General features: G+C 36.1%; 1 protein-coding gene and 1 non-coding gene across 9 annotated transcripts in view; both read left to right on the forward strand.

The window, feature by feature from the left end:
* hyd (E3 ubiquitin-protein ligase hyd) overlaps nucleotides 1-19,525 on the forward strand; it is a 48,412-nt gene that overhangs the window by 20,961 nt on the left and 7,926 nt on the right. For 4 of the 8 annotated variants that reach the window (XM_074170992.1, XM_074170998.1, XM_074170995.1 and 1 more), the window contains exons 16-31: nucleotides 2,029-2,156; nucleotides 2,213-2,775; nucleotides 3,225-3,399; nucleotides 3,878-4,159; nucleotides 4,910-5,042; nucleotides 7,599-7,843; nucleotides 7,898-8,016; nucleotides 10,957-11,155; nucleotides 11,575-11,712; nucleotides 13,236-13,465; nucleotides 13,516-13,680; nucleotides 13,758-14,256; nucleotides 16,518-16,684; nucleotides 16,741-16,905; nucleotides 17,181-17,522; nucleotides 17,621-18,350. In XM_074170992.1, the coding sequence (XP_074027093.1) occupies nucleotides 2,029-2,156; nucleotides 2,213-2,775; nucleotides 3,225-3,399; nucleotides 3,878-4,159; nucleotides 4,910-5,042; nucleotides 7,599-7,843; nucleotides 7,898-8,016; nucleotides 10,957-11,155; nucleotides 11,575-11,712; nucleotides 13,236-13,465; nucleotides 13,516-13,680; nucleotides 13,758-14,256; nucleotides 16,518-16,684; nucleotides 16,741-16,905; nucleotides 17,181-17,522; nucleotides 17,621-18,350 (4,280 nt within the window). The remainder of the gene's footprint in view (nucleotides 1-2,028; nucleotides 2,157-2,212; nucleotides 2,776-3,224; nucleotides 3,400-3,877; nucleotides 4,160-4,909; nucleotides 5,043-7,598; nucleotides 7,844-7,897; nucleotides 8,017-10,956; nucleotides 11,156-11,574; nucleotides 11,713-13,235; nucleotides 13,466-13,515; nucleotides 13,681-13,757; nucleotides 14,257-16,517; nucleotides 16,685-16,740; nucleotides 16,906-17,180; nucleotides 17,523-17,620; nucleotides 18,351-19,525) is intronic. The other 4 variants (XM_074170996.1, XM_074171000.1, XM_074170994.1 and 1 more) reach the window with 3 other exon arrangements.
* LOC141480773 (small Cajal body-specific RNA 8) lies at nucleotides 16,945-17,074 on the forward strand. The gene has a single exon (XR_012464545.1).

A 19,525-nucleotide genomic window follows, 5' to 3' on the forward strand; every position in this document is an offset into this window, starting at 1 on the left:
AAATCGATGTTTTGGGTGATCCGTCTTGGCGGTTGGTTTTCCTGATTTCTCGTAAGACAACTGGCAAACAAATGTTTGTGTACCACTCAGAATTGATGTTCTGCGTTGTTCTAGTGGTACGGTTGCGACATATCCAGTTTTTCCGAAAAAACAGGCGACCATTTGCTTGGAAGTGCTTCGTGCTTGAATAACTTCTGTTGGATTTGGCTCATCTTGAGAAACACCTATACAGTTGACTGCTGTTTACTTTTGGGCTCATACGCGTAAATCCACGATTCATCACCTATCACGATGTCATAGGCGTGTTTCGAAGCACCGCAATCATATTTTTTGAGTATTTCCTTTGACCAATCGACACGAGCCTTTTTTTGAGCGAGACAGTCAAATGTTTGTGCAATATTGAATGTATGCTGGTCCCACTATGTTTGTCTTAATCTCACGATAGGTCACACGACGATCTTGCAATATCAGTTCGCGCACACCTTCAATGGTTTTCGGAACAACAACTGATTTTGGACGACCTTCACGAAATTCGTCTTGGAATGAACTACGACAACGATTGAATTCACCATACCATCGATAAACACTGGTTCTTTTTGGAGCTTCATCGCCAAAAATTGAATTAAGTTCATTCATGCACTTTTGCTGAGTAAATCCACGTTGTAAGTTGTAAAAAATAGTCGCACGAAAATGTTAACGGTTTGATTCCATTTTTGGGCCGAGATGAATCTTTTAAGTTACTGTAAACAACACAAATAGCGCGCGTATGTCAAAACGTTCAGAGTCGTATAAGCTCAAAAATGTCCAACTTTACGATAGAGCTGTCAGTTGCCAGATTGCAACACTATGGTTGCCAAATCCTGAAACATAAAAGGCAACCCTCGTAGTATAAATTATGAATCTCAATTTGAGATCACTCATTATTTTTGTTCAAATTGTTTGTTTTTGTTTTGTTTGTATATATATTTACATATTTTGTCTGATCTATACATCATTTATTCACTTTAAAATATTTGTATTGTACCCTTTTGAATTAGAAACAAAAATGGAACCGAATACAACACATTAATAAACAAAATAAAATAAGGATCTTTGACCTAGGTCGGTGATGAAAAAACAAAACAATATTTCATGATATTAAATTAAGCTCTTTTATAATTGGAACATCTTTCTATAAAGAATACCGATTTATTTTGATTCCAGAACTGTTGAAATTGGGGAAAAATCTTTGGAATCAAATAAATACCAATACTTTTCAGATTAATCGTAGATAAAAAAGTCGTTATAGGTGATGGATATTAAAATATAAAAGTTGAAACTGTAACCACTGCCACAGAATAAATCCAAAACGTAAACTTTTCTAAAATGTGGGGTAAATTTCTAAATTCTCTTGTCAATATTGTCAAAAGCTACATAGCATATACAAGGTCTCTTCAAAAAATAAGGTGAATTTTCATTTTTCCTAAAAAATATTCATTCATCAATTTTTATTTTGTTACCTTCCGAGCATTTCCCCTCAGATATAATACACTTGTGTCAGCGTTTTTTCCGTTCCTTGAAGCAGTTCTGATATGCACTTTTTGGTTTGACTTAGAGCTCTCTCAGCGATTCTGTTTTTACCTGAATCGTTGCAGAACACCGTCTTTTCAATCTTGGGAATAGGAAAAAGTCGCAGGGGAGTAAATCTGGGGAATACTGTGGCTGAGGCATGATTACAGTGTTGTTTTTGGCCAAAAATTTTGAACAAACAATGAATATTTACCTTATATTCACCATACAATATGTTATCATGGATTTTCATCAAGTATCAACCAATATTGTGATATTGAATATATTTAAAGTTCAGCCTATTTTAATGTGAAATAGTATTGCTAGGAAATAGTTGTAATGCCAACAGACAGTTATAGTTTCATTAATGAATCAGTTGTTGCTTCGAATATTTACTGGTGTTTCGTGAGTTTTATATATTTAAATCATGTACCTTCATTACACACAACTTGACGAATTTTGACAAAATTGTTTTTGCAGAGGAGAGAGTATTTTATTGTTCTTGGTGCAAACAGTTGGTAGACAAAATCAAGAACAGAGGCAGTTCAGGAGTGCTCGCCCAAGAACGGCATCTTCCAATTCAAGGAATAAAACACCATCTTCAGACAGTAAGGAACATATATAAAACTTAATGTCCGTTAACTTACACGCTTCAAAATTTCAGTTGAGTCCGATATGCCAGAACATGACCTGGAGCCTCCTCGTTTCAGCAGAAGAGCCTTGGAATGTCTCCTGGGAGATTGGAAGGCTGTCAAAAGCATGATAATGTCTGGCACGAAAGAAACAAATGACAGTCGCTTTATTGATCAACCTTACATCACCAGTCAAACAGGAACCACCTTACTAGACAAATTCACCCATTGCTTCTTCGTCAAATGTCAGATGGTCATGGATATCTTGCTGGAAACTATCATTAAGGAAATGAAGAGTCCGGATCAGAAACAAAGTGAAATAGCTACGAATGTGGCTAGAAGGTTCGTAAGATCCGTCGTTAGGATTTTCGTCATTTTCAGCATCGAAATGGCGCCAAATTCCGCCAGAAGACAGAGGTTCAACAATCAAAATTTGCCGTTGAGCAAATGCAAAAAGGTTTTTCAGGCTTTATCAAAGCTTTCCATCGAGGAACTGTGTGAAATTGCTGATTCTTTGATCGCACCTGTTCGACTTGGAGTCGCCAGACCTACTGCGCCATTTTCTTTGGCCACAACGCCTACTGACGTGTTGAATGTAAGTCATCTGGAAATAGTAATAATAATATTTAATGACCATTGGCGATACAAATCAAATATATGGCAAGTCAAAAAAGAGTGAAAGAATAGTAATAATATTTAAAAATGAAAGTAAGTCACTTGAAAAAAATTATAATTTGCATGAATACTTATACACACATACAAATTTATGCATACACAATTTTTTTTATATAAATATATATTCACAGATGTATCCTTTTTAAAAATTATAAGGACATTTTCATTACATTAAACTTTAATATATAAGTGAAAATGTCCTTAAAGGACGAAACTGCAGTAACGCCAGTTACAAATAAAAGTGGTAAAAAACATAGAAAGTTTCATAACTCATTTGTCATATCAAAATGATTGTTATAAAGAAATACTTCAATTTACTTGTAATCAAGAGAGGTGATTCTTTGTATACATTTTTTTTTTTTTTTTTAGGGATCTGAGGAACTGTTTCTCGTCGATCCATTAGCTCCATCATCTGGTAATACTGCCACAAGGTCAGGTTCAGGTCAAGCCAGCTCTTCAGACAACTTCCCATTTCTGGCTGAGGCTGTTAGGCGTGCAGTGGCTAGCAGAAGAGACTTGTTGAACGATATGAATGATGGTGAAGGTGAGTATTTTTAGAAGCAAAACATTTGTTGCGGTTTTGTAAGTGAAGTCTCACAAAGTGTTTTTTTGAATACGATCTGAAAGGTGATTGAATATTTTACATTCATTGTGTTGAAATAGATCTAGGAAGTTCAAATTATTGTTTTGTCCAATTAAGTAATATAATTGGTGTGACCCGAATCTACTGAGATTTTTTTTTATTATTGTGTAAGTTTGTAGAATATACATTGAAATTACCCTCAATATTTCATGTTCTTGCAAGAATCGCGATAATTAGCTTTGGAAATGTTTACAAATTATTTATCAATATTATTAATGAATTGAATGATATTGAAATATTTTTTCCTAGCTGATATGCCACAAACATTGTTAAATTTTGTAGGAGTCCCAATGATAATAGTAAAAACTGTTGTAAGTTGCATCCCCATATTGCATGTTCCCACATGGACAGAATTGTTATTAATTTTCTCTCTGCCTAGGTATGGCAGTTGACAATGATGAAGATAACAATTCCGAACACGAAGACGCGCAGGCCGATCGGGAAATACCACTCCCAGTTCGTCAAGCTTCTTTGAACGAAAATGAGCCTCAAGAAGTTCCCTCCGATCAACAAGAAAACAGATTGGGGGGAGAAGAGAGCGATCCGGAACTTGATTTGCTCGCCGAAACAGAATCGGACAGTGATGATAATCACAGCAATCAGGACGCTGCTTCTGCTCAACGATCGGTCCAGACCGGGGCTACAGCTGGTTCTGATACAGGTATGTTTGAGGGAATGAAGGAAAAATTGAATGGGTTGGAACTTAACTGTGATTGATTGTTTTTCTTGCAAATCATGAACACAGGAGTATTTTGTGTGAAATTTTGGTGAAAATAAAAAGCAACGGTTGTTTTATTATAAATTATATAATTAATACTAAAGGGTTGCAGTCGCCACATCATTTTCATATCCTACCAAACACAACTTAACCTTCAAACAGTGAATAGCTTCATTATGCCTTTCAAGAAATATTTCTTTATTACGATGGTGGTCCTAAAAGTACCCGACTTCATCGGACCAGAGCCTGTCATTGGCATTGCTTTAGGTTTTGCCAAACAAACATTGAACGCCTGGATGTCAAGAAGATTTAAAGACTTCTGGCAAAATCTTCCAGAATTGGCTCACTCCAAAGCGTTCATTCACCCTTTGAAGAGCTTATAGATAGATAGAGTTTATAGAGCTGCAAGGAGATTATGTTATACAATTTTTGTGTTTTCTTTGTTGGGCTGGGTACTTCTGGGACCACCCTCGTATTCTAATCAAGTTTTCCAACCTGTGCTCCTCTGTCCATAGGAGAGAAATGATTATATTGATATGTATGAATGAAGACCTGAAAAAGTTGGATATTATTGAGAAACTGATCAAAATATCTTTTATGACTTCACTGATTTGCGGATATATTATCCACTTTTTTCTTGGGGGCGTGTTTGTGAGAGAGTGTTTTTTTGCAAATCTATATGTAACTCATCAGGGGGTCTGCTGCTTTTCCCTGAAGATGAAAGTGGCGAGTCGAGCCAACAAGAAGAAGAGGAAAGCGAAGCTGGTGAAACAGACGAACAAGATACAGAAGATTATACTTTGGATGAGCAGCTGGAAAGGAGAAGGTAAATATCAATATGTGATACTGCCAAATCAACAATAGGATTGGGAAAATCATTTCAGAATGACTAGTTCAATGTGCATAAAGTAGATACATGAATTTAAAATTTATTGATAATTATCCAATAACAATTGCACATTGAACCTTTCTAACAATTAACTCCACTTTGAAGTTTCTTGTTTTTTTTTTTTATTTGAAAAATAATGTATACACATTTTGTGAGATGTGTTTTCCTTCAAAAATGATTGAGGGAGTTCAAGATACTTGTCAAGAATATTAATCAACAATATCACAGCCTTCGGGTTATTGGTAAATAAATCCTTTGATTGTAAGATCTTTACTAGTCTGTTACTTTTTTTTTGTGGTTATCTCAGGTATTGTTTCCGATAAAGTCTGTTGGTTAACACCCCGTCCCTATGGTATATAGTTTTTATATAAATATGAGTGGGGTCATGTCAAAGGGTTCTCAAAGAGTTTATGGTAGGAAGTCAGTGTTGTAATTTTGAATTGATAAACAAAATCTGAATTAATAATAAAAATGAACTGATATCTGTTGAAAAATTTGCAGTTTTTCCGGTACTTGAATTGTTTTTTCTTCACTTTCTTCCTTTTCCTTCTGAGAAATTGAATAGTCAATTTGCCCATCGAATAATTGTTTTATGTTTTTGATGGACTTTTGCTGGAAAGAGGCTAAATTCGGATTAATAATAATAATAATAATAATTTTATTAACCATTTTCGGTACCTAATGTACATATGGTAAGTCAATAATTGTAATACATGTTATATACATATAAAAAATGAAAATAGTTAGTCATACTTGAATTAAAAAAACGTTACATTGCAAACAGGTCCATTTACATATTCTCAATACAGAAATGGTCGGTAGCCAAGTGGTTCGGCGTGGGTGATTTGTTCACTCACTCGAATTGACTGCCGTGTTGGTCGGTGGTTCAAGCCCTAGTCTGAACGATCGATCTTCACTTGCTATCGTCCAACCCGTGTTAGGAATCACACGTTAACAGGTAAGACCTCGTTAATCCTTAGCTCGCACAAGTTTCGACTTCTGAGGGTTGTCGTTCGTAGGGGTGCGACAGCTGGTTAACGGAAAAACAGATTTTAAACAGATTTAAAAAAAAAAATATATACAAAAATTGAATAGAACTGGCCGATACTTGATGAAAATCCATATGCCAGTTATTTAATCTCAGAGGGACATGAGTTCAACCATGAATACAAACCCCTCCATTTCCAGAAGAAAGGTTTGAAACTTAACCTGTTGGAGAGTATGGAAATGAAAAATTCAAAAACTCTCAACATCTTATGAACGATCAAACTGAATTGAATAATTTGCCATTGATATTGTTAATGAATTCATATCTGACCTTTTCAGGTAGATTCATTATTTAGGTAGACGAGTAGGTACTAGGTTGTAATTTAGAAGTAATTCTCAGTTTATGCTTGAGGAAGTTATTGTATAGCGAAACACGTGTTGCGGTTTTTGTAAAACCTTTTATAGTGAAAATCATACAATGAACCGTATTGATTAATTTTTTTATATATACAAAACTAAAACTTCTATAAGTCTCCCGAAAAATAAAAATAATTTTTTTTGTAACTTTCCATTATAATCTATAATCCCGTCATAAATTCGGTTCTATTCAATTATTAATACATTCTTGCAAGCATTGATCCATCGTTTTTTTTTAGTTGTTAAAAAAAAAACTATTTCAAACCATCCAGCAGTAAATGTAATCGTTGAAACTTCAATTGCAAAGATTTTACTGTGAAAATGTGGAGTGTTAATCGATTAAAGTGAATTTTTTATTTTGAAAATGAAGATGTTTTTCTTGATTTATTTACTCGATTACGGCTAAACCCTCAAATGAAAGAATCTATTATTTGCTTTTTAATTCCTTCATCTCACTAGTTGATTTCACTCGTTATGCATATTTCAATCAATCAATAATTTATTTATAAATGCGTATTGCATTTGTAGCATATGACTCTGTGTTCTGTTTTATTTGTATTTTTTAGGGTTTATTAAACACAAACCTGGGTTCAATTGCATCATTGGCTGCCTGCAGCAGAGGCACAGTAAGCACTTCTCGCCATAGGCTTAGCCTAAGACGAGAAGTGCTTAAGTTGCGTTAATGGACATAACATGTCCATTAACGCAACCTCCTTAACGTACAGGTCCAGAGGGGTCAGACCCGTAATTAATTCCATTGATGCGGTTGGTGTTGTTCTGATGGCTCCTGTGAGGTTTAAACAAGCCAATCGCTGTATTTGATATAATTTTTGGATGGCCGTTGCTTGTAGAACTTTCGGTCCCCATGCCAATGAAAACTATTGAAAAACATGAAAAGCTTGTAAACACTTATTACATTTTCCTTTTTTTCAATACACACACGTTTTTTTATAGCAACACTGTTCTTCATTTTGCATCAAACTTGTTTTAACACTCCCATCCTTATTGTATGTTTTGATATATTTTTTTGAGTTTTCCTCTATTCTATATCTTTTCACATCACTCTGATTTGATTATTGTCTATGAAAGAAGCCGTTACAGCAATGCCACAGGTCACGGTCAACGTAGCAACCTCGCGCCCCAAAATATGCAATGGGCCATACGATCTCGGGAGACCGGTAGATCGCAAGGCGTTCGATTACCTAACGGGTCGAATCTAGTTTTCATCGATCCTAGCTCCTTGCGAAGATCGACAGCTGGAAGTACTACAGTTACTGCTAGTTCCGAACCAATAACAATGGCAACTACTGCGAGTTGTTTGGCCAGAGCTTTCGGTGAGTAGGATACCAGAAATAAGTAGGTATAATATTGAAATGTCTGATTTTTAGGTATCGTGATGAGACAAATTGCTGACTTGTTGTCTTTGATGCCAGACATCAATGCTATGGCATTATCAACTTCTTCTATTAATATGGATGTTACCCAAGATGACATCTATAATGTGCAGGTGAGTGCCATATCGTAGTCAGTTTTTTTCATATCTGCTATTCATACAAGATATCAACATATTTTCAAAATGATTTGTGATATTATTTATACACAAAAGAATAAAAATAAGTTTGCAATATATAACAATCACTGCTTCAACACCCGTCATAGAAATCTCTTGCAGCCTGATTTTCATAGCACATCTCTGTATCAAAGAAATTTTTATTGTATTGGCTGTAAGCTCTATTATATTCTTGATGATCATATGAAATCATCCCCCAATGTTCATATTTTTAAATCAAGGCTGAAAAAGATCCTACTTTGTAAGTGTTGTTATTCCATATACGATTTTTTTATGATAATTTTTTTTATTTTTAAACTACATTATTGATTTTTTTTGTATATACATGTATACGTAAATTCGTAATTGTTGACATGTCCTTGTTCACTGTAACGATGTAACTGAAATATTGACGTTTTCAATCATTTATGTAACCTTTGTGCATTCAAATGATAAAATAAAGGAATAGTATCTTTCACCGTAGTGTGCGCTGGTCAGGCCCTATCCCCCGAAGCCCCGATAGATTCGGGAGGGCGCGCCAGCATTATCAACCAATGACCACTCCCTACACCGTGGGGCAAGTGATCATTGGGTCCGAGAATCATGTGCCCTGAGCAAGCGCAGTGAGCCAAGAATGACAGCCTTCTGCATCTGTGAGGCTAAGATTTCTGCCTTAGTGCGGCAAGCCGGTATGATTTTAAGATTCGAGAGTAGAGAGGACATCATTCCACCAAGGACTCCAATAATCTGAACAACCATCTTGACAGAGTGATCTGGATAGAGTCTGCGGAGTTCGGAGAGAAAATCTCAATATTTTATCCGTTTTTCCTCCTCTTTTCTAACGATATTCGTCTCGCCAGGAGCTGAAAACTCCACGACAAATATCGTTTTGGTCTGGTGGTCGAGAAGGACTACATCAGGCTTATTAGATTTATGAGCCTGAGGGTGGGGAACGAATAGTTCCAATAAATTCGGCACTTCTCGTTCCCCACATCGGATTCAATATTCCCCAGAGCGTAGGGCAACACCGGTGTCTCGTCAATACCGTAAGAGTGCCGTAGATGGTAATATAGCAATCTTAGGGCCGCGTTATGTCGATGGATATAGGCCGAGACCGCATATGCTGGACATGCTGATAGCAAGTGCATTAGGGTCTCGGGCGCCTCGCGGCAGGCCCTGCGCCTTGTGTCAGGAACCTCTATACCCATCACGCGACTGCGATAGACTAAGGTGTTGAAGACACCAAGCCAAGGTCTCCAATGTTTTTGAAGAAGACCCCATGCATTGGCTTATAAATAAAGGAATATTATTATTATAGATTACAGTGAGTGTTGTATTATTGTCCCATACTTGGATAAATATAACATATTGGTTATCACTGTACCTATGATTGTTTAAAAAGGTTCCAAAGAAAGTGAATTACTTCAGAAATTAGCTTAATTTCATTTTTGATATTTGGGAGTAGATAACTCCAATATGTTTGGAAAGATGTAATTTTAACTGGAGTAAAATGTATAAAAGAAATTCCTAGTGAAACACGTAATAAAAGGTTTTCATGTTTATCCAAAATAAATAACAATGTGTAAGGTCATAGTGGTCAAGGAAGTACATTCCCGACTCTTTAATTTATTTTAAATCTACCAATTTTGCCCCGTTTTTATTAATTCTACCACTGTTGGATTGTAGGGATTGGGATTGTTTCTCAAATGAAATGGTATTCCACAGGGATTGATGCTTGGTCCTATTTTGTTTGTTTTATATTTTATTTGCCTATTAAAAAAGGCATATCTCCTAATTTTCAATGTATAAATATTTTGTCATTCAATTGCAAATAACCTCCAAAACTGACATTATTTCTTCATCTAATTTATACAAAAATCTTTAGTTTTTTCCCAAGAAACTATTCAAGAAAAACTTTTATATAATAAATTGATTGTAGTCATTACTATGTGGTAGAAGATCATCATGAAAAACGTAAATAAGAATACATTCTCGAACTTTTTTTTAATAAGAACTCTTGGCATGTAGGTTGAGTTTCCCCAGAATATTATGCCATATCGGAGTTTAGACACAACATATCCATAGTAGATAGCTAGAGCTGTCTAAATCCCCAGAGTTTGCCTTAATATTTTCAAGATATAACAGTACTTTGAAAGACTGTACAATCAGATCAACATGAAGTTTCCAATCAGGTCTGCGATCCAATTGTAAACCAAAAAACATTACCTTCTCTGACGATTCTATTCGACTTCTGTTAATATCTACAGAAATAGGGTGAGATCTTTGTCTATTGGAATTTAATAATTGTGTCTTATTCATATTCATTGACAGGTTATTTGCTAAAATAAACACTTTTATGATTCTTGTATGTACTGTACAACTTTTTCATGAGATTGACCCGCAGTATTTTTGCTGATGATAACAGAAGTATCATCAGCGTAAGACTACATTTCTTTGTATTACATTTGGGATTTCATTTGTATAAAGTATAAAAAGCAAGGAGTCCAGAATTGACCCCTGTGGAACACCCCTTTTTTAATACATTCATCAGATTTGATGACTCTTGAATGGGAGTGCTTCTGTATAAATTGCTGTTTTCTATTTGATAAGTAATATTTCAATATTCATCTTCAACCATGCAAGTCCAATTTTTCTGTGAGAATCTTATGATAAACACAATCAAAAGCTTATGAGAGGTCCAAGCATATTGTCATTGTTTTTTCCTTTCATTCGGTGAATTATCTACTAGAGCTTGGTACATAACATTTATAATGGAATATTCATTTTTAAAGCCATTTTAATGGTCAGTTGTGACAGAATTTTTCTTTAAAAATTATATTGCATATAGTATTTTTTCAAAGACTTATTATTGTTATAACTATTAATTTTTTTTTCAAGATATACTTGGAGTTCCGCCTGAAACCAACCTGGGATTGGTTATTGACTGTCATGGATGCCACAGAGGCGCAATTGAAGTTTGGAGCATCACTCACTAATTCTTTGGATTTGACTAGTCCCGGACATCCGATAAACACCGCTTCCAATACAGGAGGTGGGCTTCCTCCTAATATGCCTCCTACAACATTAGCTTCATTAGGTGTTTTGGCTTTTTTCTTTAGCATGTTAACAGCTACCATTTAGTTTTAACAAATCATTTCATCTTGGATAGTTCTGTGAAATTGGATCATAGTCAATTTCTTGCACATTTGCTCTTCCCATTTTATTTAGTTCACCATTGTGTTTGAAATATATGCAGTTCTGTCAGTTGTCAATTCATGTTGAATTTATTAGAACTCATCAGTAACCCCTTTTACTCTCATATTTTTATTGAAAACATTCACATCTTCTTTTGCTTTTATTACTACAGTAATTATAAAAATGTTAGCAGCATCTTGTCCATATCATAGATTATTACTTAATTTTTTTTGTATATTTGAATCAAATCAAAACTTTCACAAAATGCTGCTTACAATTGTATTTTTGTTTAACAACGTTTAACGAACGAGATTTTTTCAGTTGCGTCCAATTCATCTAGTGCTATCAGGTCGAATCATCGAGCTCATGCTGTTACCAGTGGAACAAACTCTTCAGGTAATAGAATCATTGGGTTCACAACAAGTGTTGAAGGAGGACGATCGAGGCCTGAAAGAGAAAGTAAGTTGAAATTTTTAATTTTTCTCAGGTTGATTCGACGGTAAATATTCGAACTCAAAACAGAAAATTTTTTCAATACACCAAAAAGTTCCCATTGCTTGAGCATTGGTTTGAGATGCTTTCCATGGATTGAATTGCTTCATCTATAATCATACAGTCTTCAACTAATTTCTTTATTTCATGTCAATTTAAATCTGGATTTCGAAAGAAAAATCTTGTGAGTGCGACATTCAAACACTTTAGTTTGACTGGAAAAATCATAAGTACAAACATATACTGCAAACAGTGTAAAAAGCCAGTAGTAGTAGATTCAGTTGAATTCCCAATCACATATATTTACATGTCACAAGACTTGTGAATGAACATAACAGCTGGACTGAAAAGTTCGTAGGCTAACATAATTTTTTTTTCGCGATGAAATTTGATTTCATTATTCAATATAGTTGCTTTCGAGGGCGATACGATTATAGCGGTCATACAATTTTTCAATACCATTTTTATAGTATGATTCATCTTTAGCCTCAAAAGAGGCACCAGTTTCGAGGGTAGCCTCTTCATCGGCGCTAAATTTCTTTCCGGTGAGGTCTGAGAACAGAAAAAAGTCGCTTGGGGCCAGATATGGGGAATATGGTGGGTGAGGAAGCAATTTGGAAGCCCAATTCATGCCCAATTGCCATCATTCTGATTGACAACACCATATAATTGTCACTATTGATGGTTTCTAGCTTTTCAAGGTAATCGATGAATATTATGCCATGCGCAACCCAAAATACTGATACCATAACCTTGCCAGCTGACTGTCGTGTCTTTGCACGCTTCAGAGTCGGTTCACCATGTGCAGTCCACTCAGATGACGATCGTTTCGATTCTGATGTGAAATGATAAAGTCATGACTCATCCATTATCACATATTGACACATAAATGGTTTTTTTGTGGTGGAACAACTGACAGCTGCTCAGAATCATCAATTCGTTGATGTTTTTGGTCGATTGTTAGCTCGCGCGGCACCCACTTTGAACAGAGCTTTTGAATACTCAAATATTCATGCAAGATATATCCCACACGTTCCTATGATATCTTTATTGCCTCAGCTATCTCGATCAACTTCACTTTGCAGTCATCCAATATTATTTTGTGAACTTTTTTGATGTTTTCGTCAGTAAAAGCCTCTTTGGGGTATGCATTATCCTCAGTGCTCGTTTCACCTTGTTTGAACTTAGTAAACCACTTCTCAATTGTTGATTTTCCTGGTGCAAAATGCTAATAATGTTTATCAAGCTTAACCTTGGCTTAGCACATAATTCGATGTGCTTGATGTGACAAATACTGTAGGAAATATAAAGTAAATTAAATATTCAGGTGAGTGTATTTATAAACATGCACAATATGTTACAAACAAATTAGGAATGAAAATGATTTTATTTTTTTAGAAACCTTGTTTATAAAGTTACTTCAACTGCACCTATCCCACATTATAGTAATTCTTTCTAAGTGAAGTCTGCATAACTAATGTTAATTTTAGGCACCGATGCCCATGCTGCAAGGCGGGAATTTCTTTTGTACTGTCTATCTTTGATGAGAGCACACAATAACGAACACCTCGATTCACTACCTGTGCTTGACGTTTCTGCTTTGAAGCACGTTGCTTATGTGTTCGATGCCTTGATTTATTTCATGAGATCAGGCCCTAGCGAGGGTATGGAAATCGACTCCCGCAATAGAGATGGACCCTTACCTCAATGGAGTGATCAAGTATGTTAGATGAACCTTTTTCTCTTTTTTTTTATTGCTTCTACTTTTAGGATGAAAATGAAAATGAGGAAGCTGAGGAAGATATCGCCGTTGCGATGGATACGGAGTCTTTGGATGATCAAGACGTGTCTAATTTAGCTAGTAATATATCAAATAGTCTAAATACTTCTCTTCAGAGTCATTCCGGAAAAGGCAGAAAGCATTCATTTTTCCAGGTGAGTAAAAGTTGAAAAGTAGTCAATCTGTTTTCATGTTCATGATCCACAACAAATTTGTGGTTATTTTTTTCCAGAGATCCGAATCTACCCTATGTCTCGGTTGCCCTCCACCTGATCCTTTTGATATTCCAATGTCGGAAGCTCTACCGCTCGCAGACCAACCCCACTTGCTACAACCCAATGCCCGTAAAGAGGAACTGTTCGGCATTCCTAAACAACCAGTCACTTTGACAGCTACAAGTACTAACAGCGACAATCCTCTAGAATCGCTTCCAACGAAGCTCAGTCTCTCGACTAGAACTACTGATTTTGCTATGAATCAGCCTGCGAAAGCCAACCATCCGATATCGAACTCGCTCAATGTGATGGGGCCAAACCCATTGGTTCATCCTCAAAACTATCAACCGGAAGAACCTGTTTTCAAGGAAGCACGCCAGCAAACAGAAGCGACGGTAAATCCTTTCGAAGCAGGTCCAAGTGGTTCGAATATGTCTTCTAGAAGTAGTGAGCCTAAGAAGCCAAGGAACATGCAGCCCTTTGAGACGTTATTGGCTGCTGTAAGCAACAAGAGTGGTAAGTCGTTAGTTTTCATAAAAGTTGCTGTTATGTATAAAAAATGTTTTGAATGATCTCCACTTTGTTGCTGCTTATTCTTTACTATTTCTTACAAAAAACATATAACTTGTAGCTCTAATCGATAATCTCATCTTGACTATAGTTACATTTTTTTAAACATTTCAGATAGTCAGAGTCAGAAATACTTTATTGTCAAAAGATTAGGTTTTGTTGACAAAACAGGCTTAAGAATTAAAGCAATCGGAAACTTTAACATAAAGGTCAAGAATTTGAAACAAGATATTAATATGGCTCAAGCACACTTCAAAAAGTCTATAGTAAAAGTCTGTGATGAAAAATTTTATATGTTGACAAAGCAGGCTTAAGAAATAAAACAATCAGAAAAATAATTTCAATTACTTGTGACTGTCTATAGTTTGACTCTTAATGAGAATACTTTTACAATTTTTTTCAGTGTGTTGTATTCGTAGCTGTGATACATTCATATTTTGGTAAAAATTCGTCTTAACGGATCGCCGCTAGAGGGCTGCCTTGTATATGAATGGACATAACTTTTGATTTTTTGCCGTTACTTGATGAAGATCCATAGAAATTTCAAAAACTACACTTCATTCACTATTTGATCTCCGCAAACTTTATTTGAAAAAATATAATTGAAACATGTTTCGCTAGCTTTCTCAAGTGTATCATACACTTGAGAAAGCTACTGGGCTAGCAAAACATGTGATTATATTTTTTCAAATAAAGTTTGTGGAGATCAAATCGTGTGGTGTAGTTTTTGAAATTTTGATTTTGAGTCGATTGACATGACCCCTAGCGTCCGGAAAGGTCAAATAAAAAAGTCTGAGAACGCTATATCAGCGTTGCCCGGGTGTTGGACGCTTCCGATACCCGAAGTATAGGCAGAAAGGGGTAAAATTTCGTCTTAACGGATCGCCGCTAGAGGGCGACCGAATACATTTGAGTCGATTGGCATGACCTTCAGGGTTCGCAGAGGTCAAATGATAAAGTTGTTCCAAATGGCTTAAAAACACTATATTTCCATGAAAAGAGCCTCCGCACCTGACCCAATCTACCTATCCTAACCTGCCCAACCTAACCTAACCCAACCTAACTAGCGACATCGTAGCGCAACCTATCTGCTTATACTTCAGGCATCGGAAGCGTCCAACACCCAAGTGATACCGTCTATCGGTGTCTTCGGAAGGGAATTCAAATTCCAAAGACAAACCTAATTCGCAGCTATGTCAAACAAATCAAAAACACGGCTGCTCTCAGCAAAATCTAAACTTGAAATGAAAAAAAAAACACGTTGAAAAGTGTGACCAACACAAAAGTATGTCTAAACGAAATGAATGCTGACTGAAGAACAAGAAGCCTCGCAACGCTGATGAAGCGTTCTCTGACTTTTTTATTTGACCTTTCCGGGCGCTAGGGGTTGTCAATCGACTCTTAATGTATTTGGTCGCCCTCTAGCGGCTACGTGTTAAGACGTATTTTTACATTTTTCTACCTATACTTCAGGCATCGGAATCGTTCAACACTTGGACAACGCTGATATAGCGTTCTCAGACTGTTTTATTTGACCTTTCCGGACGATAGGGGTCATGTCAATCGACTCAAAATCAAAAGTTATGTCGATTCGTATACAAGGTAGCCACCTAGCGGGGGTACGCTAAGCCGAATGTTAGCCCATATTTTTCTATAATGACATGTTCTACTGTCATTTTGGGATTTTTTTATTGAACAAATAGATTATCTATCATAGGATTTTTTTTGTAATATTGTAAAATAAGCTATATAACGTTTGTTACCACTTTTATTTGAAACTATCGTTACTGTCCTAAATGGACATTTTCAAACTAATACAAAATGCCAGTTTATATTATTATTTTATATTATTAGTTTGAAAATGTCCATATAGGACGAAACTGCAGCAACCATAGTTACAAATAAAAGTAGATTCATTTGCCATATTTCATGATTTTAAAGCAATCTTGTTACACGGGCGGAAGGACTTCAGGTGATAGCCAGTTGAGCAAAATTTTGATCAAGCTACAATTCACAAGTCACTTAGATGCTATTTTTATACACAATCTTTGCTTTATGTACTATGTAGTATTTTTATTCTTATTTTATTTATTTTTGTATATCAATCAAATAAATAGATAAACAGATAAACAAGGGGGCATCACCAATATTTCAAGTTCATTTGAATAATTGATTTGTGTATGGAGTCATACTACTGTTTGTTTTAGGAGAATTAATGAATGAGAGGCCTCAGGATTTATCTAGAAATCGAGACGTACATTCCATTGAGATGTTCGCATCACCTTCTCTTGACAACCCCATTATATCCAGACCACAAATAATTGTATCTTCCAAAAAATCAGAATTTTCGATTGAGTCACATTCGCAAGAAATGGTAAGTTTTCATTTACTAGAAACTACTACTACTATACCGACTTGTTTGTTTTGAAGGCTTCTTCAGTGAGTTCTTTATCGCTTCTGAATCCTATGGAATGCACCCAAGATGTTTGTAGTCAAAGCACAACGACCGGGACAACATCAGGTTCCTCTACCCCATCAACTAATTCATCTAGAAGTCCAAGTAAGAGTGTGATCGTAAGAGCAGGATCATCTAATGTGAGTTGAGAAAGTTTTTGTACCTATATTCAAGTGTTGTGGAAGTTTCAATACGTGTGTGAAAATTGAGATTTTTCATACTTCACAATGCTTCCTAAATAAACTATGCTTTCTGATGACCACAGTTGGATGAAGTTTTGGACTGGGGACAGATACGAAGCAAACATATGAAATTAAAAATATATCATTTGAGTTTTTGAAATTTTCTGAAAGCGTTTAAAACCATCTAGTACTCTCGAAACACAATATGAATCAAGTCCTTCTAAATATTTCAGAGTCAGAAAATTGGAGAATCTGAAGTACTCATGACTATGGACATTCAACAACCTGAATCATTGGAAAATCAGGAAATCTCCGCCAATGTTACAGTGGTTACCACAACAGTAAACAATGAAACGCCAAAACCCACCTTTGGACAGACTGTTTCACATGACTTACTCTTAGGTAGATGGCGATTATCTTTGGATCTATTCGGTAGGGTATTCATGGAAGATGTTGGCCTGGAACTAGGTTCGATTGTTTCCGAATTAGGCGGGTTTCCCGTTAAAGAAGCTAAATTCAGGAGAGATATGGAGAAGCTTAGGAATAATCAACAAAGAGATCTGACTCTATCCAAAGTGAGTTTATTACTACTCCAAGTAGTCAAACTGATAGGTTTAAAAACTTTGCATTTCTGTATCCTGTAAACCTCAAACTATCCTCAATTTCTTTACAGATCGAGAGAGACAGAACCCAACTCTTAATTCAGACTTTCAAAGAATTGAACACTCAATATAACAGCTACAATCGCCGTACTTCCGCATCATCTCCGCCCTTGGCTGTGAACAGGGTGAAAGTAACTTTCAAAGATGAACCGGGAGAAGGAAGTGGTGTGGCTCGAAGTTTTTATACAGCCATTGCGGAAGCAATCTTGAGCAACGAGAATCTACCCAATCTTGAATCGGCTCAAGTAGATAACAAATATTCCCAGTCAAGCGTCCTGCAGAGGTTAAGGAGAGACAGGGACGTCATACGTAGAGCCACACCCAGCAGGGGTTCGACCAAGTCTAGAGATCATCACAGAAGGACTATGAGCGTGGAAGTCAGGCCTTTCGTTCCTCCGGTAACTGTTCACAATTCGGACGCTCCATCTATGCCAGACATTTCTTCGGCATCAGGAAGTCAACCAGGACCTAGTTCTGACCAGTTGGCAAATGGCGGAAATCGCAACGAACACCTCACAGGTCAGCAGCAGCATTTGGGTGATCGATTGTATCCGAAAGTTTATAATTTGCATCCTACTTTCGCCGGAAGAATCACCGGTATGTTGTTGGAACTGTCTCCTGCCCAGCTGCTGCTCTTACTTGCCTCTGAGGACTCGTTAAGAACTAAGGTTGAAGAAGCCGTCGAAATGATACTGGCATATTCACATTCCCAGTCAGAAATGACGTCAGAAGCTTTGTTAGGTGAGTAATTTGAGGTAGTAAATTAACAGGCTCATTACTTTCATCTAGAAATTATTGTTTCCTATTTCAAATACATTTGGTCAATTAATTTATGTTTGCGGCAACATGACATGAAACAAAAACTGACTTGAAAAAATGTGACCTGACCGGGATTTGAATGCGGCTCTCCTGTTCTCTAGATCCGGGCATTCAAGAACTATGCTATCAGAGTCAGCAAGCAGAATGACCGAGGGAAAAAAATTTTGTTAACTGTGGTGAACCTAACTCAATCCAAAATAGGCACTTTTTATTGTATGAAAAGGGCGCCCTTCGTGGTATCAGCCAGGGGAGTAGTTGTTTTCTGATAGGTGTTATATATAATCTTTATAGTTGTCAAAATGCATTAACCATTTGAAGAGATGCGGTTTTAATGCATAATTTGACATCTCAGATTTTTCAGAATATATATCTCATGAATCAGACACAGTCGGGAATTAAAAAACTTGCACTAACTCAGAATTCTTTCTCTTCTTGGAACACCTTTGTATAGATAACGAACAGCTCGCCTTTGCCCTTTGTTAAACAAACACTGGCTCAAAAATATATTGGCTACAGAATGCCCAAAAAATATATGGGATCTCTGGCAATTAAGTCATTCCGACAAATTTGTAAATTAAAGTCAACTATATATGTACTCAATGTACCAAAGTGTCAAATAAATAAATATAGTAAAACCAATAATGATTGAGAGTAAAGCGCGTTGTCATATCTAAATTTTACGTTACCAGTTTATAGCAGAATCAAAATATAGTAAGCAGTAGAGTTGTAGGTTGTGGCAAATTATAGATAATACACAATACTAGTACCATTAAAAGGTATTATTTATGACAAAAATCAGTAATGAGCTTGTAATGAGTAATACTTATACATTTCCTGATTACTGATCAGTTAAAATTCATTATTTTCTGTATAGTGTTAGATATTTATTACAACTAGTGGCAACGCTGTACGCAACGATATTTCTGTCTTTGTCACTTTACCGTAACTTCCATCTCATCGTTGCAGTCCTCACTAATGTACTTGCAGCCATGAGCGTATCATTGGTTTGTGAATTATACAGCGTGAATTGTACGTTTTACAGTTAAGTTAGTCAGCAATCGACGTGTTGTGATAACAATTGGTGAAAATAATAGTGC

Source organism: Leptinotarsa decemlineata, unplaced genomic scaffold (genome assembly GCF_025532065.1).
Source record: "Leptinotarsa decemlineata unplaced genomic scaffold, Ldec_3_MD MMD2_tig00000008_RagTag_RagTag, whole genome shotgun sequence".
Lineage (NCBI taxonomy): Eukaryota > Metazoa > Arthropoda > Insecta > Coleoptera > Chrysomelidae > Leptinotarsa > Leptinotarsa decemlineata.